General features: G+C 32.9%; 1 protein-coding gene across 3 annotated transcripts in view; it reads right to left on the bottom strand.

Annotated features, from left to right (window-relative positions):
• CDH19 (cadherin 19) overlaps window positions 1-24,732 on the bottom strand; it is a 173,741-nt gene that overhangs the window by 57,800 nt on the left and 91,209 nt on the right. For 2 of the 3 annotated variants that reach the window (XM_056823610.1, XM_007487770.3), the window contains exons 4-7: window positions 18,403-18,522; window positions 5,651-5,815; window positions 3,232-3,413; window positions 2,338-2,591 (exon numbers count right to left, since the gene is read on the bottom strand). In XM_056823610.1, the coding sequence (XP_056679588.1) occupies window positions 2,338-2,591; window positions 3,232-3,413; window positions 5,651-5,815; window positions 18,403-18,522 (721 nt within the window). The remainder of the gene's footprint in view (window positions 1-2,337; window positions 2,592-3,231; window positions 3,414-5,650; window positions 5,816-18,402; window positions 18,523-24,732) is intronic. The other variant, XM_056823609.1, reaches the window with a different exon arrangement.

The raw sequence follows: 24,732 nt of genomic DNA, 5'->3' as shown, positions 1-24,732 counted from the left end.
ATTTCCTCACCTCTAAAATGAGCTAGAGATTGATATGGAAAACCACTCCAGAATCTTTGCCAAGAAAGCCCCAAATGAGGTCATGAAGAGTCAGACATGATTGAACAATAACCAATTCATCCTTCTCTCTATTATCTATTTCTTTTGATGTAGGACGTTGTATTCTTGTTTTCTGTTTTTTTTTTAACATTTTTAATGAATGTTAAACATAAAATATTTGTTCCTGTCAAACCAGTCCCACAGCCATGTATCTACAACTTTGATTATGTTGCTCTCTTCTCCTGGAAAGCTTATGCCTTATCTCTATTTGCTCATATATGACTCACCCTAAAAGACCTAGCTCATGCCCTATCTCTTCTAATGAACCATGATTAATCTGTCTGTTCTCTACCTTCCTAAACTACATTAATAAGAATCTTACAATTTAGAACTTAATTGCATGTTGTCTTCACATACATGTACTTATATTCAACTGCAAATTTCTCAGGATTAAGAACTTATGTCATGCATCTTCTGTAGCCTCTTAACCTTTAGCACAATGTTGAATACTGAGTCTGTCTTTGTCAAATATTCTTATTTGTCCAAATATAAGAAAATTAAACAACAAATTGAAAAGAAATGAAAATAAATCACATAAAAAAGAAAACATTTTGGGATAAAGCTGTGACTGATTGGATGCAGAAAGTCCATTAGAATACATTTTTTTTTATTTTAAGAAATCATTACTGAATATATTATAGATTTGTGATGGTGAACCTATGGCATGTATGCCATAAAGGACACAAAGAGCCCTCTCTGTGGGTATGAGCCTGTCACCTGCAAGAGTTAGTTACTAGAAAGACAGAGGGGTTAGGGGACCATCCCCTTCCCCCTTGCCACCTTACTGAGGACAATTTTTAGCTTCACCCACCCCTCTGTCCAGTAGGCCAGTAGGAGATCTTCACATGGGGCAGAGCTAAGAGAGGAGAAGAATGCTATCTCTGGCTACTTCCCTCTCCCTCTCCACAAATGTCCTCACTTCACCCACCCCTCTGCCCAACAGCCCAATGAGAGTTCTTCTTCCCCTGTCTGGGGTAAGGTGGGGGGGTGAGACATAGGGTCTGGGCAGGGTACAATGTACAGCATGAGGTTGTGTGTGGAGCAAGGCACCCAGTCTTTGGGGGGAAGGGCATAGAATGGTCTCTAAAAGGTTTGCCATTACTATTCTAGGATATCTGCTAGACCTCTGTGAATTTTAAAACTATTTCACCCTAATCAGACCATACTTTAGAAGATCTGATTTACCTATTTCCTGATCAATAACAATAGAGATACTTGGACTAACAGAATCAGGTCTTGGGAACCCTGAATTTCTCCACCCTCCTTAGTTTAACTCTTGTTAACTGAAGTTCTTTGGAAGTTCTGCACCAAACTCAAGATTTAATTATCTGAGGAAATGGCTTCAACAAACATGTGCAGAAAAAAACGGACAGACTCCAGGGCTGCCCTAACTCAAGCTAAGCTATTATTGGTACAGATGAGATGCAGGAAAATGACATAAAACTGTCTATATAAGGTCTGCCACTTGCTCTCTCTCTTTGTCTTGGAGAAGCAACTCTGGCTGGCAGCATGCTAGGAGTTCCAACATCTTGGAGTGGGGTCAGTTATTTGTCTGGGTTTGGCGATGAGTTTTGCCCCTGAGCAGATTCAAGTTCTGGCATCTTAGCTGAGCCCCTTTGGAGGTCAGGCTGATTCTTTCCTCCTTCACACTCAAAACCTTTCTTTTTAGATCTCTTAATCTTCCCACCCAGTACTAGCCCCTTCCTTCTTCCTTCTTCTTAATCTCCTCCACTATATCAATTAAATCACCATAAAATTCCCAGCTTGCTTGGGTATTTTATTATTTGGGATTTTCCCTGGCAACCAAATTAAATTTAGATTTTTAAGTCACAACGCTAAAATTATCCTTTACACCTCCAAGGAGTGAGTGGATACAGTTGCCACCAAGTGTGTATTGTAGCCCTTTATTTAGCATCTACACTCAACCACCTTTAACATCTGGTATTATTTACAGTTTATCAAGGATGAAAGTTCAGTGCTCACCTACAAAAACTGAACAACTACAACAAAAATGTTTGGTTGTTTTTTTTTTGGTTCTTTTTTTTTGGTCATGCTTATATGATTGCAGCACTATGTGAGGGAAAATAAAGAGAATTTGTGGTACATAAAAATAAATGTTATTTAATAATTTTTATTTTATAAGACATCTGAAAGTACAGTTGCAAGGGAATATGATATAATTTTCAATAAGGTGTTTGTTTCCCCAACTTAGTGAATTAAGAATTATGTTGGCTGTACCTGATCTGAGAGTTGGTAGCATCTGGATCTCTGGCAAGTACAGTGCCCACATGTGAACCATATGGAGTCTCTTCAGCAATTTCCATTACATACTCCAGATATGAAAAAACTGGTGGTTCATCAACATCTTCCACTCTGATTTTGATAACAGTAGTTTGTCCAGAATTTTCATCCTTAGGGAAATATTCATCAATATAGCTATTGGTAACCTTTGCTCGAACACTATATTGTCGTTGGAGCTCATAATCTAATTTCTGCAAAGAAATAGATGGCAGTTTTGAAAGTCAGCTTTCTTTTTTAGTATTACAAAGTTAATAATAGATTAATGACTGGTATACTTATTTTCAAGTGTTTTAAACTGTAAAAGTGTTTGAATTATTAAGCTATCTTAGCTGAGTACATGGTATCTGTTAGGAATTAATACTTTTTAACTTCTAGACAGTCTGATTTTTTCATTAAATGATGATTTAAAAATATATTCATTACAATTAAAGGCAGTACATTTTGTCATTTGAGTTAATGAAAGCTGTGTTGGAATAATAACTATACTTTTACTTATTCTTAAACATATTATACAGCTTTCCAAATTTCATATAGAATTATTAGAATTAATTTCCTGATGTTCAAACTTAATACATAAACTGTGCCTTCAATAAAAAGCTTTTCAAATGTTCACTGGCCATATATTATGATTAGTGATGATCTTCTAATTTTGTAATAAGGAAATGCTATTATCTTTCAATAATTCTCATGGTCAAGCTAGTTTTTAATTAAGCAAAGGTGACTATTATGGGAGGACAATCTAACTGTTATACAAAATAGTTCTATGTGTTACTCATTTTAACTGCTGACTAATTGACTATGTATACTATTTACCTATTTAATCATTTATACCTGTTTTAATATAACTATTCCTTCCTGAGTCTCATTATTGGTGATAATGTCAAAAAAATATGAACCATCTTCAATACTGTAATTCATTTTTGCATTGTCACCTATGTCACTGTCTTCTGCCAAAATTGCTCCTATGGAAGTTCCAACTGGTGCAGATTCTGAGACATTCATGTGGTAGAGACCTTGAAGAAAAGATAGAACATTATCAAAATTCTGCTCTTAAGAGGGAATATATGACTAATTTCCCAAAATTTGTAATTTTATAGACAGTGATTTGAAAGTCTTGAAAGATCAGAATTTCCTTTTCTGCCTTTTCCTACTCTCTTCCTCTTCTTAATATTGGTATTATTCTTAGATTCTCCATGGCAATGAGGGATATTAGAATTTTTTTCAAAAAGCAACAGGACTAGTGACTATATAAAAAAGTAGAAAAGGGAAAGTTGAACATAATATTAAGAAGAAACAATTTAGTGCAGGGGAAAGAGTATTATGTAGAGTTTGAGGTCTTGAGTTCAAATCTTCCTTCAAAAAACTCATTGCCTCTTTGATTGATGGCCAAGTCATTTAGTCTCCCTGGGCCTCAATATCCTCACCTATAAAATAAGAGAATTAGATCCATTGCTCTCCGAAAGTCTTTTCTATTGTAAAATCTATGAGTCTTTGTCTTTGAAACTGAGCAGCTGAGGGATGGGGAAATAGTTTTTGAAAAATATTGTTTCTACATAGTAAGCAATAAATGCAAAACCATATATAAGGTATTTCTCTCTCGGAGATAGTTTAGTAGAGAATTACAAGAGATGCATCACTCTCTATAAATGATCAACTTGGGTTAAGTAGAAACTTTATGATTGAGTAATCATTAATTATTTATCCAAATGACAATGTATGACAGTTTTTAAAAAATATATCTTTTAATCAATATCTATTAAGAATTAATGTACACTATGGTGGGGGCATGGATAGAATCTGAATAATAAAATATAAGAAGAAATTGTCAATTTTTTTTTCTATGTGAAATTTTTTAAAAAATCTAAAAAAGTGTCTACTATATGTCAAATACTGTCCTAGTAATCATAGGGGAAAATTGGAAACCTGAGTATACTCTCCTTAAATTCTGTTGTGAGGAAATTAAGGGAATTAGAACATGAACTATTAGTAGGAATTGAGTAAACCACACTGACTGCATCTTGTGATTCTATTCTGGATCTAGCTCAGTTATCTTTCTATTCAATTATAGGTCTAGTTCAATTCTTGTCTTGTGATTAAGATTATTCAATTATCCAATATTATTTGCTGAATAGTTTTTAATATATAAAACATATCTCCCCCTGATTTCAGAGTCAAATGGCAAAGCCAGAAGTGACTAGTCTGGATTCATTATACAATTATTATGTATTACTTAATAATTCAATATTCTTAGGAGCCTGAACATTTGTCTCCTTTTGTCATGTCTCCTCCATCACAATTGTTCCCTTACTTGTATCAAAGGAAAAAAAAATGTTCTATTCCAGAACTAACATTACAGACATTCTCTATGCTGAACATGTCTGGAACTCTGTTTCTAAGTACTAATTGGGACTACTAAATAAATGCTTCATTATTATCCTGAAGCTAACCTTTGCTAGACATAGAAATGGTGTTTTATTCTTCATAAAGATATATTAACTGAATTGAGTTATCCTAAAGTTATATGATCAACTAAGGTGCAGTGGATAGAGTAACAATCCTGAAGTTAGAATGAATCATTTTCCTGCATTCAAATATGGCCTCAGACACTTAGCTGTGTGACAGGGGACAAACTTCTTTAACCTATTTGCCTTGGATCTTTATATGTAAAATGAACTGGAGAAGGAATGGCAAGCCATTCCAGTATCTTTAATAAGAAAACCCAAGACAATGTCATGAAAAGTCACACAGGTCCAAAATGACTGAACAACAAGCAAAAGCTATGAAACAACAAACTTTTTGCCATAGAGATCCCATCATTAAAATGTTAAAATTCCTTAATATCTCTGGTTATTTGGCTGTTTGATTAGAAAAATACTGCAGCTTGGCCTCAGTGTTATTCTGCTTTTAAAAACAGAAACAATACATTTTTAAAACTACTCTATTCTTGCAGTTTAAAATATCTTTTGCCAGTCAGTTTTATCCTTGAGTTTTAGTTTCCTAATTTATAAAGTCAAAAAAAAAATGTATCTTCCACTTGTCTCACAGAGTTGCTTTAAGGAGAATAATTTCATCAATATTTATACAAATATAAGTGGAAAAATAATTTTATTTTAGCTGTTTATTATAAACGTAATATGATACTGAAAGGTAAGATAATGAATGTTTTCTGTTAAACTGAAAGTAATATAAAAGTAACTTAAGTTGCTGGTAAATTTTGTATAATTAAAATTTAAGCCCTTCTAGTACTTACCAAATTGAAATATAGGTCTGTTATCATTGACATCTGATAGATTAATTGTGACAGTTGTTGTTCCAGAAAGTCCTCCTGGAAGACCAAGCATGTCTGTGGCTTGAACAACAACTAAATATTGATCTTCAGCCTCTCGGTCCATTTGTGAAGAAATCCGTATGACTCCTTGAAATAACAACCATTCTTTTATTAACTCTTTATTCATCTCACAATAATTCTTTTCATGTATGTTTGTATTGCTGTTATGTTTACAAAATACTTTTAATAATGTTTTCATGAGAATTCAACAGTCCTGAGAAACAAGTAAAATTAGTCCCATTTTTACAGATAAAACAACCGAATTCAGAGCTTTTTTTACAATATCTTTCCCCTGATCACACAGATTTAATGAAATGTCCTCAGTGAGATGTGACCCGAAGACCATCATTCTAGTTCAGTTCTTGTTCCATGGGATTCCTCTGAACTTTATCTAAGTGGCTTTTATACTAAGTTACAAAGTATAAAGAAACTGTTTTATCATCCTTTAGACATCTCATGATCTTCTTATTTATTCTGTATTTAAAAATTTTCATATTACTAGAATTTATTTCCAGGAATATCAGCAACCCTCTCCTTCCCACATCATGCAAGACATCATCTGGCAAACAGAAATTTATATATAGATTATGACACTGATGTTTCAATTCTCAGTTCCTTCTCTAGATGTGAAAATTTACAAGTTATTCTTCAAATATTAAATCTGTAGCTTATATAATGGTCTTTGGTTCTATTCATTACACTCATTATCTCATGAAGTTCTTTCCAAGTTCAAAAAAAACTAATGAGCTTTATAATTTCTTATGGCACACTGGTATTCCATTACAGTATACTACAATTTGTTTATCGATTTCCCAGTTGATGGACATCTCCTCAATTTCCAGTTCTTTGCCACCACAAAGAAAGCTACTATAAATGTTTTGAAACGTATAGGTTCTTTTCCTTTTCCCCTGATCTCCTTGGGAAATAGACCCAGAAATGGTATTACTGTTTCACCATTTTTATACCTCTCTGGTTATAATTCCAAATTCTCTCCAAAATAGTTGGATCAGTTCATAGTTCCATCAGCAGTGTATTAGCACCTCCACTTTTCCACGTACCCTCTAATATTTGTCCTTTTGACCTTTCATCATTTTAGTCAATCTGATGGGATTGAGATGATACTGCATAATTGTTTGGTTTGCATTTTCATAATCAGTAGTTTTGTAGAGCATTTTTCAAGTACCTATGTTTACTTTGACTACTTTATCAGAAAACTGCCTGTTCATATCTTTTGCCCATTTATCAATTGGAGTATGGCTCTTATTCTCATAAATATGACAAAGTTCTCTATTTATTTTTGATATGAGTCCTCTATCCATTACCAATTTTCTACTTTCCTTCTCATCTGGGTAATGTTTTATTTGTATAAAACCTCTTCAATTTAATGCACTCAAAATGATACCTTCTACATTTTACAGTGCTCTCAATCTTTTGTTCACTTATAAATACCTCTTCTATCCATAAATTATAGGCACTATGTTCCCCATTTTTCCAAGTTTTTCATGAAATTTTCTTTTATGCACTCATTTTGATCTTATATTAGTGATGTAAAAAATGTCTATATCTAATTTCTGCCAAACAACTTTCCAATTGTCTCATCAATTTTATCAAATGGTGATTTTTTTATCACAATAGTCTAGATCTATACTTTTGTCAAATATAAGGCTACTATAATCTTTCACTGCTGTTTACCTTATGTTTGTTCTATTATATTGATCTACCTTTCTTTTTCTTAGTGAGTACAAGATAGTTTTGAAAATTGCTGCTTTATAATAGTTTAAAATCCAGTACTGCTAAACCTCCTTCAATTACATTTTTTCATTATTTTTCCATTCTTGATCTTTTGCTCTTACAAATTAATTTTGTTATTATTTTTATAGGTCAATAAGATAACTTTTGATAATTTGATTGGGGTGGTATTGAATAAATAATTTAGTTTATATTGTGATTTTAATTATATTGGCTTTGCCTATCCAAAAACAATTAATACTTCTCCAATTACTAAATCTGACTTTATTAATGGAAATTGTCTTATAATTTGTTCATATATTTTCTGGATTGGTTTGTTTGCAGGTTTATTATCAGGTGTTTTAGTCTATCTGTAATTATTTTAAGTGGGATATGTATTTCTATTTCTTCTTGCAGGATGTTATTATTAATATATGAATATACTGGTGATTTAAATGTGTTTATTTTATATCAGACTACTAAAATTATTGATAGTTTCAACTATGTTTTAGTTGAATTTCTAGAATTTTCCACATATACCATTATATGGTCTACAAAAAGAGATAGCTTTATTACTTATTTGCCCATTATTGTTTCTTCAATTTGTTTTTCTTCTTTTATTGCTATTGCCAATATTTCTACTACCATGTTAATATTGATGATAGGCATCCTTGTTTCACTCTTGATCTTATTGGGAAGGCTTCTTATTAATACCCATTACAAATAATAAAACTTGGTAATAGTTTTAGTTAGATGCTTTGCATATTTTAAGAAAAAACTCCATACCTATGTTTTATAGTGTTTTTAATAGGAATGAGTGTTGTATTTTATCAAAACTCTTTCTCTATTCATTGATATAATCATATGACATTTATTACTTTTTATTGATTTTATTACTTTTTATTGATATAATTAATGTTGCTGTTAGTTTTCCTTATATTGAATTAACCCTGCATTCCTGGTATAAAACTCATTTGGTCAAAATGTATATTCTTTGCAATGTATGGTTGTAGTCTCTTACCTAGTATTTTGTTTAGGATCTTTATATCCATATTCACTAATGAAATTTCTCTGTTTTTGCTCTTCCTATGTTAGGCATCAGTACCATATTATTTAATAAAAGGAGTTTGAAAAAAGTCCTTTAACTACTATTTTAAATAAGTTATCTCGTATTGAAATTAATTTATCTTTAATTGTTTGTTAGAATTCACTTTTGAATCCATCTGGCCCTGCTGTTTTTTTCTGTTATTTGTTTGTTTTTAGAGAGTTCATTTATGATGTGTTCAATTTCTTTTATCCTAAAATAGGTTTATTTAATAATTCTATTTCTTCCTCTAATGTCCAGGTGATTTATATTTTTATAAGTAATCTACCATTTCACTTACATTGTTAGGTAAATATATTAGGTAAATACAATAATTGTTTACATATTTTAATACTCTGAAAAAAATTAGATTATTCTAAAACATCATAGGGATTCATTTTAGTATCTTAGAATATTCTATTGTAAGTTAGGAAGATCTGGTTCAAATATTACTGCAAATGTTGCCTATGTATTCATGAACAAGTCACTTAACCTCCAATTACATAAGCATGTTGGATTAAATGATTTCTAAAATCTCCACAATCTTATCCAAATATTGAAATTTAAGCAGGGGAACAGATTTTCTCCTACCCCTAAGAGAGAGACAGGTGATCTCAGTTCTAGTAGAAGTTGTGCCACACTAATATAATACATTAGACACATATAGTTTTTAATGATTATAAGAGCATTCTGAATATATTATCTCACTTGTTTCTCACATGAACCATGAACTGTATAAGAAACATCACAATTTCTCTTCAGTATATTAGATCCCCTGCAAAACAAAATTAAATCATAAAATAATTTAATAGGTTCCCCCAAATCAGGAGAATCACATTTATTATAAATTAAATTTGTAATGTCTTTGAAATTAAATTACTAAATTATAAAATATCACAACATTTTTTACTATCTTAGTAACTAAAGTGGATTTACTAATCTGATTCAAATACTTTTTAGAAAATTGATTATTGACGTACCACCTCCAAAAGTGGTTGAACCAAAAAAGTAAAGAAAATGTGTCATAAGCATAATGTATTCAGTGACCATGTAATTATGGCCTAAATGTTGAATATGCTTGGGTTCTTGGACATTTTTCAGTTCTATTTAGTCTTATTTATCTTGTCTTCATATCTTTTTTTATTTCTCATGGATGTTCCTTTTTATATTTTAATTTGCTTACATTTCTTATTTTCAGTGCTCTTGTATTATTTTCTATGAAAAAAATCATAACATTTTAATTCCATCTTTTATTTGGAAGCAGAACATCAAAAAAGTATAAAAAGACCTATTTTAAACTTAGCTTTTATTTTGTATTTTAAAAATGAAATAATTACTTCCTAATCAAAGTGAATGATTATTCATAGAGATTTGACTATCAATCAGAAAATCAAATTTATTTGCAACTCGCTATTAAAAAATAATATATAATCAACAAGCATTTATTTTATAAAAACGTTTTATACAATATTAGTATTATATTGATTTAAAAAAACTATTAATGTAAGAGGTTATGTGTATAGGGAATTATTAAAAGCATGTAAAACAAATGTCATAGTAACCTGAGAATCATTAGGAAATAAAGCACACATGAGATCAAAGAAATCAAATCTATAACACTTGAAAATAGCAATATAAAATTTTACCTAACTTGTCAATAGTAATTTACCTACTAAAAACTTAAGGTAGGATTGAAATTCACCATTATAATACAAGGCAATTGATTTTTCCTATAAATGTGATTTCCTAAAGGAAAATGATATTTGGACCATTTAGTTCCCATAGTTGTGAGGAAAAATTGAAATTTCTCTATAACTATATCTCTGTGAATGATAATGATGATGGTTATCATGATGGTGAAGAAGAGGAAGATTCTCTGACTGCACTCATTTTGGATTTCATTGACTTCTCTATTGAATTCATATGCCAGTTATCTTCCCTCAAATCATTTTATTTTTATTTTTTTTAGATAAGCTACTACTATACTTTGTAAACTCTTTCAGGACAGGATTTTTATTTTATTTTTCATATATCCTTATCAATTAGTACAGTTCCTGCCACATAGCAGGTGCATAAGAAATGTTTCTGGATTATTTGTCTAAATTTTCTCATCCATCTCAATGGGGTTTGATTACAAATGATCTGAGAATGAGTTGCTAACCTCCTAATACTCTTTTATATATAATGTTCTTTGGGTATTTGTGAAGTTTAATAAAATTGAATTTTAAAATAAAAATGTTTAGATTCCATTCAGTATACTTGCCATAGTTATAATTAACAATATTAAAAGCAAATAGGATGACTGGGATGATATACATACACATCATCATACACCTACATGGCTTTTATTTTTTCTGTAGCTTTTCTCATGTTGACATCATTTTGTTCTAGTTAGTTTAGAGATCAAGAGTATTCAGTTTGGCAACATCTAAAAAATTCATTCTAATTATTTGGACCAAATAATATAAATGAGCAAAAATTCTCTATGTTGTGACTCTCCAATTCCAAAGAAGTTTATTTACTAGATGTGTAGGAATAGATTGGGGAGAGAGGGTATTTTTATTATGTAAATCTTGAAATTTCTCAGACTTGTGAATGTTAAAAATGTCCCCATTGGGGAAATTCTCAATTGGAACAATTCCCTACTGGGAACAGTCCACATTTGGATGTGAGAACTCTACTTGGATCAGAAATGGGAGGACCTCTACTCCACCTGTACTTAGGACTGCTTTAGGGGAAAAAAACTCCTTGCTAAACAATGTGGGTACTTGGGTCCATACTTATAGTAAGGCAAAAAGTTCTTTAAGCCATGCCTATTTTTAGAAGTAATACTAAGGGGTGCTAAGTACCTATTAAAGGTCAGACAACTTGTAAACTTGCCAGGAACAAAGAGGTGAAAACTTATTCAGAAGTTTTTTCTGGTTCAAACTTACTAAAGGGATTATTAGATCCAGCAGTAAATTCAGAATGGGCCATCCTTGGAAAGCATCTACTGTGATTGGTAGATGGAAGAACTTAGGGGAGGTGACATAGGAGAAAACCCCCTACATAAGAAAAAGCAGAATCTCTTGAAAAGGAATCCTTTTGGGACAATCCTTTTGAGGAAGATCTCTAAGGAGGCTCTGGAGAAGGGAAGCTCTTGGAGGACAATCTCTAAGGGGGTCTCGCTGGAGCTCCTCTGAGGGGACTCTGTCCCTCTGGAGGCTCTTGAGAGAGGCCCTTTGAAACAGTCTCTGGCTGGAAGGCTCTTTGAGGAGGACTCTGGCTGGAACTCTCTCTGAGGAGACTCTGTCACTAGAATCCTTGCTTAGACAGACCTTGTGGTGAGTGATAAAAGACTGAGTGACTGATCTCTCTCTCTCTTAAGATTCAGGTATAGGCCATATTGGCTTAAGGCCCTTCATACTTATTTCCTTTTTCTCTCTTTCTCTCTTTTCTTGTATTATTAATTAAATTCTCTATAAAACCCAGTTGACTTGGGAATATTCATAATTGGGAATATTTCCCTGGCGACCACCTTATATTTGATTTAAAACAAGACACTGTAGTGAAACATATTTTATGCAGTCACAATTTACTCACCCACTCTTATATCTACTACAATTTATATCTTCCACTATTTTAATCACTACAGTTTACGAACCTCAATCATTTAATTATAACAATTTATGACATCCAACTATTTTAATTATTATAGTTTAAGCCATATACTCTTTTAAATATTACAATTATAAGATCATAATTCCCTCTAGCCTAATAATTGTTCTTAGTATCTAGTAGTGGCTAATTATTTTAATGGTTATTAAATGTTTTAATTTCCATCACTTTATTACATAATCTATATTAATCAATTGAAGGCCCATATGTAACTTTTCTATATTTCTTGGAGTAATAACTTCCTAAATAGATATCTCAAATTACTTCATTTTATAGAAAAAAATCTATAACTCATCCTTTTGAATAATGATCATTTTTCCCTATTTTGTCCATTGCATTCATATACATATCACTCCACAATCAACAAACTATTTTAGCTAGCATGTAACCATCCAGTGACATATTCTTATGATAACTCCTTCTTATTGCTTTCTGAAAAATAAGGTCTATTTGATTAAGTTATTTCTATAAATGTCAACCTATTTACCATATGTTCTGCAAACTCTTTTTGATTCTTTTACTCATTTTTAATTAGGAAGTGCTAATATTTCCATGGCTACCTTGAGATCATGAGTCATATATTTGCTATAATGCTATACAGATTGTTATACCTTCTAGATCTGTGGTCTTCCACTTTACCATGCCAAAAAGTATTTGTTAAAATTTATATTTTGTATGTGTTAATTTATCTAAGACTGTTTTTGGCTTTAGGAAGTCAATTAAGTCTTTAAAAATATTTGACCCCAACTTTCTACAAAATGCTCTGTTCCATGTTTCTTGCTTGGTGAAAGCTAAACAATTTGCAAGTTTTAAATATATCTATCAGTTCAGTTTTACTTTTGGATTCAAATTTTGAATCTTCAGTTCATTCTTATTTTAGAATAAAATTTTATACACATCCAGCTTAATTGATATTTTCATTGGAGAAATTTTCATGGGATCCAGGAGCATCTCCACAATTCAAATGTAGCTATATAATGTAATGTCATAGACATGCATTAAATAACTTACAAAACCTCACAGTAAAACTCCTTTGACAATACCCATATTCTCTTTTATTCACACTGATGGCAATGTATTTTAGGATGAAGTATCTATAAGCAGTTCAATCACTCATATTCTGAGATGAGATTTCAATAATTATTAAAATAATTATATTAGTTACATTATTAAATAAAAAGTTTTTTTTCATTTTCCATGTGAGGATCAAACCCCCTAGTATTCACAATGTACTTAGATCTAGTCTATATATCTGCAACTAATAACCAAAACATAAGTATGGATTTGTGCCAAAGGATTTGCAATAATAAAGGGAGGTTAAAGAAAGGCAATTATTGCTTGGCTTGTTAAATATTAATTAAATCAATAACGACCTAAGCTAAATATTGCCTGATACTTTTTGGGCAAATCCTCTTCTGGTATTCAAACAATATTGTTTTCTTATAGGCTTTGATAGATTTTTCAGTGCTAGGAGTTAGGAATGCTTCGTATACGGTAAATATCCATGTAATTGTCCTACAAATTTTATAATATATGTTACTTCTCTAAAGTATTAAGTAGGATAAGGCAAAGTATCAAGAGGAAACTAGTGAAGTGTTTTGCTAATAATTTATGCAACATTAAGATATTTGATCCAATAATTTTTCACCGTCTATAGAACAACCACTTAAACTAGAGTTTTGACTACATCCTTTGATATAAGCATTTGATCATTCATTATATTAAATTTATGTATGCTTCTTTTTTTCTGATTTGATACAAATTGTATTTTTGTAGTTTTATTTTCACAGCCTCTTTGGTCTGGAGTTAATTTTCTCCTTGGATTTCTACAGTAGAATTTTTATTAATAGATAATTATTTACTGTGTTCTTTGTGTAGGATTATATTATTTAACCAACTTAGATTTATGGCTTTCACTTTAAGTTATTAATTATGTGTATTGAGAATTTCTGGTATACTTTCAGATTCCAAATTTTATTCACTATTTTTTTCCTTATTCCCTTTAATTTTTCTCTATAATATTCATTTACTCTACTGCATGTTCAATTTAGATATGGATTTAACTTTCCAATGTCTAAACCTGAACTCAGGAATTCCTGACCCCAGGTATGGAATTCCATTCACTTTACCACCTATTTGTCTCTTCAAAACCAAAAATCATAACCTGATTGCCTGAAAAAAATAGTCACATACTGAGCATTTTAAATAGCTTATCCCTGTAGGAATTTCAGAGTTTGTTAATAAACGTAATTGTAAACTGGGATGGTCTGTGGAAAGGTCCTTGAACTTGGGGAAGAGAGAACTTTTGCTTCCTTACTCTATCTCTGCCATGTATCTTTGAAAGGACGCTTCTGGAGCAAAAGGATTATGCTGTATTTAGTAGTAAGCAAAGCCCCATATTGGACAGAGATGTAGTTATAGAAAGATATAGTCTTGAGGAAGCAACTTAGAAAACTGGGATCTCTGGAAGCAGAAAAAAGCTAGTCATAGAAAGAAGCAGACCTTGAGAATCCAGTTTTACAATCCATCCAGGCAAGACATTGTATACCTTGGAGAACTGTTTGAGAACTCTGTAAGTGAGAAAGGATTTCCAGGTTCATGAATGCCAGGAATGATAAGCTGTAATTGCTACACAGGTATCCCTTCAATATAACAACTTTCCCCATTGTGGTTTTGATATATCAAAGCTTGGCAAATGGGAGTTTTTTGGGAATTTTGCAGCAGCCACAGGTAACATGAGAAAGATAGCAGAAAACAAAGAATAACTTTACAAACATAGAAATGCATGAGACATGTGTATAATATTATAGCATGTCAACATATTTTATCCTATGTATCCACAATTTCTTTTTTTACAATTTCTTTTTTTAAAGGTAAAATAAGTAAAAAGTTAAAGTTTGTGTAAAGAACACGAAAGGCAGCAGATGACACACAAAAGTTAGAAATGAAGAGATGCCTTAAAAAGTTTAGTGACTCATAAAATACAGATAGAGTACTGAAAATACCTTTTAAAAGTAAAATGAAACATGCAGACTTTTTCTCTGGTATGAAGGGAACATCAAAAAATTTCACATGGATTTTCTATATTGTATGGGTGTAGCACTCCTAACCCCCACCATATACAAGAGATACTTGTATTTTAAGTATGAGCTTACATTTTTGATGTATATTGTATATATTTGTGTTTTGTATCCTCCAGGTTTATAAGGAATAACTATTGTTTTTACAATGCCTTCTAATTAAATTTCCTTGCTAATTAAATCCAATGAATGGTTGTTCATGGGAAATGCATCTATGGGCGCTGGTCAATTATGTTAGGAGTTAGGTTACCCCTAGATTGTTTAGTTACATCCATGAAGACCTAACCTTCTAGTGTGAATAAAAATTGAAAAAGCTAAATCAGAAGGTTAATAGTAATATCTATTCCCATTTTATAAAATACTGGTATACAAAAATTATTTATGTCTCTATTTGTACTTGTGGTTTACCTATATTAGTAGTCAGTGCCATCTGAGCTAATTTGTTGGTAGGTGATATATTGTCATCTGCATATTTTATCATCTTGAGGTGCTCAAATAATATGTTAGTCTGAGTATCATGAAAAATTTAACCTCTATGATTCTCAGCTACCTCATCTGTAAGATGAAAGTAAAAATAATATTCACCTTTCAGTCAAAGATAAGAAAATGAGATGATATATGTTAAGTGTACTCATTATATAAATGTGAATCACTGTTACACATGGTCTTCATGAAAAAAAAAAAACTTTTTCAAGTGCAGCAGACATTAAATTTCCATTTTGGGCAATTAATCTATGTGCCTATAATAAGAGTCTTTCTACTGAAACTGGAATCATGATTAGTTTATTTCATAGATAAAAATATAATTTGGTAGAGAGGTGCTTTTGTTTAACCAAAAGATAAAATCAAAAGGCTAAAAATAATTTAATTTAAATGCTATAGCACAAATAGAATTATTACATAAAGTCTTAGTATGTCCTATTCTCATACTTGCAAGGATTTTATAATTTTAAATAATTAAATTTAAACAAAATATGGTAAATAATACTATTTTGGACAATAATTATAAAATTAATAGGAAATATTTAATAAAAGATAATTTATTATTAATTTTCATGAGAAATAGAAAGATAAATTTGTTATAAATATGTGATATTTAATATATCTGTTTATATGAGAAATGTAAAATGAAAATGAGCTGTTCATTATGTCTCATTCAATATGAATTTCCTCAAGTAAATAATGCTTTCTCATAAAAACCTAGAAATTGACTTTCCATAATAATATGCTACTGAAACCAATTTTGTGAAATTAGGTGATCTAAAAATAATTTAGTCAGTTAATAAACACTTATTGATACCTACTATGTGCTGTACATTGTGCCTGGGCATAGAAAGAAAAGCAAAAGACAGACTTTGCTCTTAAGGACCTCACAGTATACTGGTTGAAACAAAAATGAAAACAACTATGGAACTTTAAGAAAGTCAAGGAAGTCAAGAGGCAGAGAGGAGAAGGGATAATATTTCCAGCATTGGGGGTGGCTGTAGCAAAGACTCAGAGTTGAGAAATGGAGTATCTTTAACAAAGTAGCCAATGTTACTGAATCATAGAGTTCTGTCCTTGGGGTGGCATATAAGGGGTAATTTGGCTGAAAAGGAGTTGGTAGCTTATGTGGCAGGTAGAGAAAAGCTTTCAAATCCGAACAGAAGATTTTATACCTGGCAACGATAGGGAGCCATTGGAATTTGAATAAAGGACTGACATATGTATACCTTTGCTTTAAGAAAATCACTTTGACAGCAGAGTGGAGGAAAGAAAAAAAATCTGTGGCAGTTTGAAATTCAGCAGCCTATTTCAATTGTCTAAGAATGAGATAATTAAGGCTGCACTAGAATGGTTTCACTGTCAGTGGAAAGAAGGGGGCATGAGTGAAGAACGTTTTGTATGCAACATCAATAAGTTTGGTAAGAGATTGGATATGTAGGTGTGAGAAAAATTGAAAAAAACTGAAGATAACATTTAGGATATATCCTAGGAAGATGGAAGTACCACTGGTGGGAGGGTGGTGCTATTGATGATGAATGGGAATTTAAGAAAAGGGGAGGGCTTTGGGGAAGAAATGAGTTTTATTTTAGACAGACTTTAAAACTTCTATAAGATCTCCAGTTTAAGATGCCTCATAAACAGGTTGAAGTTAGCAGAGGAGTGAGGGATAGAAACATAAAATTCAGAATCATAAGCAAAGGAAAAAATAATTGAAATCATGAAAAGTGATGAAATCACTATGCGAAATACTATCTAGAGAGAAGAAAATAGGACCAAGGACAGAGACCTATCAGGCACTCACGGTTAGTAGGCAAGAAATGAATGAAGAGCAAACAAATGAGACAGATATGGTCTGATAAGTAGGGAAATTGCATTAAAGAGTAGTGTCAGAAAAGCTTAATCAACAGAGTAATGGAATGTAAATAGTTTTTATTTATGTTTTATAGAAACTTAAGTTTATCTCATTAATGTTACCATCAAGTCCTCCATTTTACAGATGAGGAAACTGAGAGACAGAAATATTAAATGATTTGCTTATCATCCACTACTTAGTAAATGACAGAGTCACATTCAAGACTTCTTATTTTAAGGTCAATGACTTGTTCCACATCCCCCTCAAGGCCACCCCATACCTGGGGCAGTACTGGTAATGTCACTGGGGGAAGGAACTTGAAGTTACAAAGTTCTCTCTGTCCATGTAGGTATACAACTGATCTATAATTTCTAGTTTTAGAGAGTGACTTCCAGATACAACTGCCTTAAGTGATTTGCCTAGAGAAATATAGTATATATCAGAGGTCAAATGCAAGCCCAGATTGTCCTGAGTCCAGGTATACTTCCTATTCATTAAATCGGTTGCTTCTCATTGCTCATCACATATAATTTATTAATGTTTCATTGTATCCATTGAATCATTAATTTTGTTCTTAAATTTAAAATGTAATTCCATGAAGAAATTAGTTTATTTTTATATAAACCAAATGTCTTTGTATTTAATAAAGGGGAAAAAGAATATAATTCAGTTAAGAATGTAATTCCTGAAAACAGATATATATTTTCATTACCACCTTACTGTTCCATTCTCCTGTATGTCTACTTTAGAATCACAATGAATTATACTTTAAGTTAGTCAGTGATACCTGTCGTTGGTTCTACAGAAAAATAGGGTCGTCCCTGTAGTATACTGTAAATGAGTCTAGCATTATTCCCATGTGAAGGATCATCATTATCTGTAGCTGTCACCTGGATAACTGAAGTTCCTGTGGAGACAATAAATGGCAGTCTGTAATTATAGATGTTACCACATTTAGCCATGAATTTAAAGCCATACAGCATTCTCCCCTAATGATAGAAAGGCATGTAGTAATCTGTATCCCTTGTGTCATGGGATATAACTAATGTTCTTTTACACAAGAAAGGATAGAAACTAGTCTAATAAAATAGCATAAACAAAATTATATGGTTTTTATAGAATATATTCTGAAACATAAGTAAAACAAGACTTATTAAAGAATTGGAAACACCAATCAAGGGAGAACAATTGATATAACATATATGTAAGTATATCTATTTGAGGTACTATAGGGAACTTATAAACACTCTTGTCTAACAACAATCTGGCAGCCAGAACTTCAAGTATAAAACAAAAAGTCTACTGTATATGTTTCTATTGCTAGAATAGATAATAATATAGATATATTTATATGTTAAAACATAGATGTTAATTATCAATTATGAAAATATTTAAAATACCAGAACTCTAAATGCAAATCAACATTTTTAACTCTCAATTTGTGATCTTAAAATTATTCAAATATGTTTTTTGCTTTATTATTTAATTTCTTGCTAAGAAGGATAAGATTTAACCAAATAGGTTTCCAAATTTCTTAGGTTAAAAGAATCATCACTAATTTAATTAAATTGAAAGCAATGGCTATTCACCTACCCTATCAGAATTTGGCAATAAAAACACAAATACAAAACAAGTCTATTTTTAAAGCCCTTCATAATGTATCTCTTTCCTTCCTTCCCAGTCTTCTTATGCCTTAATCTGTTCTACATTTTCTGAGATCTAAGAACATTGACAAACTTGCCATTACGTACAAAAGGTAGCTTTCTAAGTATTTGAACTGGCTAGTACCTCTATTTGGAACATGCTCACTTATCTTTGTGTCCTGGATTCCCTGACTTCTTTTAAGTGTCAGATAAAACATCATCTTCAAATATCTTTTTCCATCCTCCTTAGTCTTACTCTCTTCTCTAAGTTGACCCCCAGTTTATCCAGGTATATCTTGTTTATATGTAATTGTTTGTGAGTTGTCTCTGTGTTTAGGCTTTGTGAGGTACTTGAGAGAAGAGATGGTTTTAGGTCTTCTATGAATCTTTAGACTCAGTGTTTGACACATATAGATAGCATTTATTAAAGAAAAATTGATTAAGAAGGACAAAACATCCCTTGCTTTCAAGGAGCTCTCTATGACAAAAACTTCTTTTAAAAAATGAAATGTTACACAGAGATCAATACACTATGATACAATCAAATGTATTGGACTTCTCCATTAGTGGCAATGCAGTGATCCTGAAAAACTTGGAGGGATCTATGAGAAAGAACACTATCCACATTCAGAGGAAACACTGTGGGAGTAGAAACACCAAAGAAAAACAACTGCTTAAATACATGGGTCAAGGGGATATGGTTGGGGATGTAGACACTAAATGATCATCCTAGTGCAAACACCAACAACATGGAAATGGGGTTTGATCAAAGATGCATGTAATACCCAGTGGAATTGTGCATCAGCTATGGGAAGGGTGGTGGTAGGGGAGTGAGGGAAATAATATGATTCTTGTAACCAAGGAATAATGTTATGAACTGACTAAATGAATTAGTTTAAGTTTTAAAAAAATTAATTGTTCCATAGGACTAAGCAAAAATGGATAGAAGACATAGAGGTTATATGTTCATGTGTGTGTTTAAATAAATACTGTTTTAAAAATATTCTTTCCTTTTTTGAATTTTGAAAATATTATATAAAAATTGTATAATAAGCAGTTTTCATTCTCTTATGTCCCCACCCTTCCTCATTTTATTTCTACTCATTGATCTCCATAGCCCTCATTCCCTTTTTGCTTTATTTTGTCAAAGCCTCTTGAGGGCTCAAATTTGTTCCACTGCTTCTAATACCTTCTTCAATCAAATTTTCTTTTCAGATTAATTCTCAGTCTCAGTCTCATTATAATTCCTGTCAGTGATAAGCAAGAGGAAAATACATGAATTAGCCACATTAACTATATAAAACATTAAGAGCACAAAGGATCATAAAATTAAACTATATATATATATATATATATATATATATATATATATTCTTTCCTACTTGTACAATTATATATATATATATCAGCTCTTTTTGTGGTAGCAAAGAATTGGAAATTAAAGAGAAGTCCATCAATGGGGAAAGGCTGAACAACTTGTGATATATGGTTGTAATGGGACACTCCTTTGCCATAAGAAATGATGAAAAGACAATCCACACAAAAAATCCTGGAAAAGACTCCTCTGAAGTGATGTAAAGTGAGCAGAGCCATGAGAACATGGTAACATCAATAATGTGCAATGATCAATTGTGAATGAATTAACTATCATCAGCAATGCAAATATCTAAGTCAGTTCTAAATGATTCATGATATTTCCATCTACTGATATAGAAAGAATTGACAGAAATACATTTGTGGATGATTTCTGGTCAAGATGGAGGCTTAGAGAAAGCTAAAGTTCAGATCTCCAAAAACCCTTCCCTACCGAACTCAAACTATACGCTCCTAAGGCACCGAAATTCAAAACAAACAACAGCATAGACCTCGGGAATCCTCCTCCTGGACCTGGACCTGGATCAAAAGGTACGCCCCCCACCAAAAGCCAGAACACAAGATCACTCGGACCTAAGGGGTAGGCAGAAGGAAGTTCCCAGGACCCATCCCCCCAACGCAGAGCTCTGAGTCCGAGGCAGCAGAGGGAACCTCAGAGCCTCAGGGCTGGCTATCCTGAAGGCCACTTCCTGAAAACAACTTGACCCAGTCGAGGGGACACCCAGACAGCAGGGAAACAGAGAGAGACTAGAGAGCCTGTAACCCCCTGACCAGATCCTTCCATCTTAGTCTCACTGAAGGTCCCTGCCTCAGGGTATACTCAGTCCGAGGGTAATCCTTTCAGGAGCCCTCAGAGCTCCAGGAAGTCACGCCCCACCCTCTCAGAGAGCAGGGTCCTGTGAAACAACAGTAACCCTCAGGGCTGGCAAAAGGGCCTTGGGAGCCAGCTATTCTGAAGGCCACATCCTGAAAACAAACTGACCCAGTCGCGGGGGCACCCAGACAGCAGGGAAACAGAAAGAGATGGGGGAGCATGAAGCCCCGTGGCTGGATCCTTCCATCCCAGTCTCAAGGGCCCTGCCTCAAAGCATACTCAGTTCAAACCAGGGAAAGCTAATCCTATCAGGAGCCCTCCCAGCTCCTGGAAGCTGGGGCCCCTCCCCCCTCAGAGTGCTGGCTCTCCTGAAAAGCTATGGCACAGAAACAAACACCCCGAGGAAAGGGCTGATCCAGGCTCAGAGAGTGGAAGAAAGGCAACAGAGAAGCATCAGGAGGGAACTGAGGAGGGCAGTAACACAGAAACACCAATTCCTGGCTTCCCCGGGAAGACAGAGCAACAACTGCATAGAACAGACAATCTGCCTAAGGCTAAAACCTCTGAACACCAGATAGAGATAAGAAAATCTAGTCCTCCCCACTCAGATAGAGATGGCAAACTCCACAGAAGCACAAAATCCCCAAAATTCCAAGAAAAACAAAAAGAAGGGGGAGACTTTGGAGACATTTTATGGAGCAAAAATACAAAATACAGAAGAGATAGAAGAGGAAACATTTGAAAATGCTCTGAAACCTTCCAAAGGAAATGGAAACTCTCCACAAACCCATGAAGAATTTGAACCAGAAAGGATCAAAAAGATGGAAGCCTTCTGGGAGGAAAAGTAGGAAATAATGCAAAAGAAATTCATGCATCTACAAAACCAGTTTGACCAAACTGAAAAGGAAAACCAGGCTTTAAAGGTCAGAATTAGGCAACTCGAAGACAACGAGCAGGTAAAAGAGCAAGAATCAATAAAGCAAAGCCAAAAGATTAAGAAATTAGAAGAGAACATAAAATATCTCACTGACAAGGTGACAGACTTGGAAAATAGAGGAAGAAGAGATAATTTAAGAATAATTGGACTTCCAGAAAAACCATAAATAAACAGCAAACTCGACAACGTAATACAAGATATAATCAAAGAAAATTGCCCAGAGATTCTAGAACAAGGGGGCAATACAGTCACTGACAGAGCTCACAGAATACCCTCTACACTAAATCCCCAAATGACAACTCCCAGGAATGTAATTGCCAAATTCCAAAGCTCTCAAGCAAAAGAAAAAATCCTACAGGAAGCCAGAAAAAGACAATCTAGATATAAAGGAATGCCAATCAGGGTCACACAAGACCTTGCAAGTTCCACTCTGAATGATCGTAAGGCATGGAACATGATCTTCAGAAAGGCAAGAAAGCTGGGTGTTCAACCGAGAATCAGCTATCCAACAAAACTGACTATATAGTTCCAAGGGAAAGTATGGGCATTCAACAAAATAGAAGATTTTCAAGTTTTTGAAAAGAAAACACCACAGTTCTGAGGAAAGTTCGATATCGAAAAACAAAGAGCATGGAATACCTGAAAAGGTAAATATGAAGGAAAGGGAAAAGGAGAAAAATATTATCTTTTTCATTTACCCAAACTCTCTTCTATAAGGACTACATTTATATCAATCTATGTATACTAACATGTGGGGAAAATGTAATATGTAAATAGGGGGAAAAGAAAAACCAAATAGAATAATCTTTCTCACACAAAGATTCACACAGGAAGGGGAGGGGAAGAAAACTCCTATAAGAAGGAGTGGAAGAGAGGGGGGGTTACATAAACCTCAATCTCAGGAAAATCAACTCTGAGAGGGAAAAACATCCAGATCCATTGGGATCTTGAATTCTATCTTACCCAACAAGGGTAGGAAGAAGAAAAAACCAAGGGGGGAGGGGGAGAGGGAAAACAAAAAGGGAGGAAAAGAGAGGGGGAGGAGGAGGGAACAAAAAGGGAGGGACTAAAAAGGGAAACATCAAGGGAGGGGACAAGGGGGACTGATTCAAAGTAAATCACTGGACTAAAAGGTAGAGCCGAAGAAGAAAAGGTTAGAATTAGAGAAGGCTATCAAAATTCCAGGGAGTCCACAAATGACAATCATAACTTTGAATGTGAATGGGATGAACTCACCCATAAAATGTAGATGAATAGCAGAATGGATTAGAATCCAAAACCCTACCATATGTTGTCTTCAAGAAATACACCTAAGGCGATTAGACACCCAAAAGGTCAGAATTAAAGGATGGAGTAAGACCTTCTGGGCCTCAACTGACAGAAAGAAGGCAGGAGTGGCAATCATGATATCTGATAAAGCCAAAGCAAAAATAGACCTGATCAAAAGGGATAGGGAAGGTAATTATATTCTGTTAAAAGGGACTTTAGATAATGAGAAAATATAACTAATCAACATGTATGCACCAAATAATAGAGCACCCAAAATTTTAATGGAGAAACTAGGATAATTGAAGGAAGAAATGGACAGTAAAATCATATTAGTGGGAGACTTGAACCAACCATTATCAAATTTAGATAAATCAAATAAAAAAATAAATAAGAAAAAGGTAAAAGAAGTAAATGAAATCTTAGGAAAATTAGAATTAATAGACATATGGGGAAAATTAAATAGGGATAAAAAGGAATATACCTTCTTCTCAGCACCACATGGCACATTCACAAAGATTGACCATACATTAGGTTACAGAAACATGGCACACAAATGTAGAAAAGCAGAAATAAATGTGGCCTTTTCAGATCACAAGGCAATAAAAATAATGATCAGTAATGGTACATGGAAAACCAAATCAAAAACTAATTGGAAATTAAACAATATGATACTCCAAAATCATTTAGTTAGAGAAGAAATCATAGAAACAATTAATAATTTCACCAAGGAAAATGACAACGACAAGACATCCTTTCAAACCTTTTGGGATGCAGCCAAAGCAGTAATCAGAGGTAAATTCATATCCCTGAGTGCATATATTAACAAACTAGGGAGAGCAGAGATCAATCAATTGGAAATGCAAATAAAAAAACTCAAAAGAGAACAAATTAAAACCCCCCAGCAGAAAACCAAACTAGAAATACTAAAAATTAAGGGAGAAATTAATAAAATTGAAAGTGATAGAACTATTGATTTAATAAATAAGACAAGAAGCTGGTACTTTGAAAAAACAAACAAAATAGAAAAAGTATTGGTCAATCTAATTAAAAAAAAGGAAAGAAGAAAAGCAAATTAACAGC

Source organism: Monodelphis domestica, chromosome 3 (genome assembly GCF_027887165.1).
Source record: "Monodelphis domestica isolate mMonDom1 chromosome 3, mMonDom1.pri, whole genome shotgun sequence".
Lineage (NCBI taxonomy): Eukaryota > Metazoa > Chordata > Mammalia > Didelphimorphia > Didelphidae > Monodelphis > Monodelphis domestica.
This window is presented reverse-complemented; position numbering and strand designations above follow the sequence as displayed.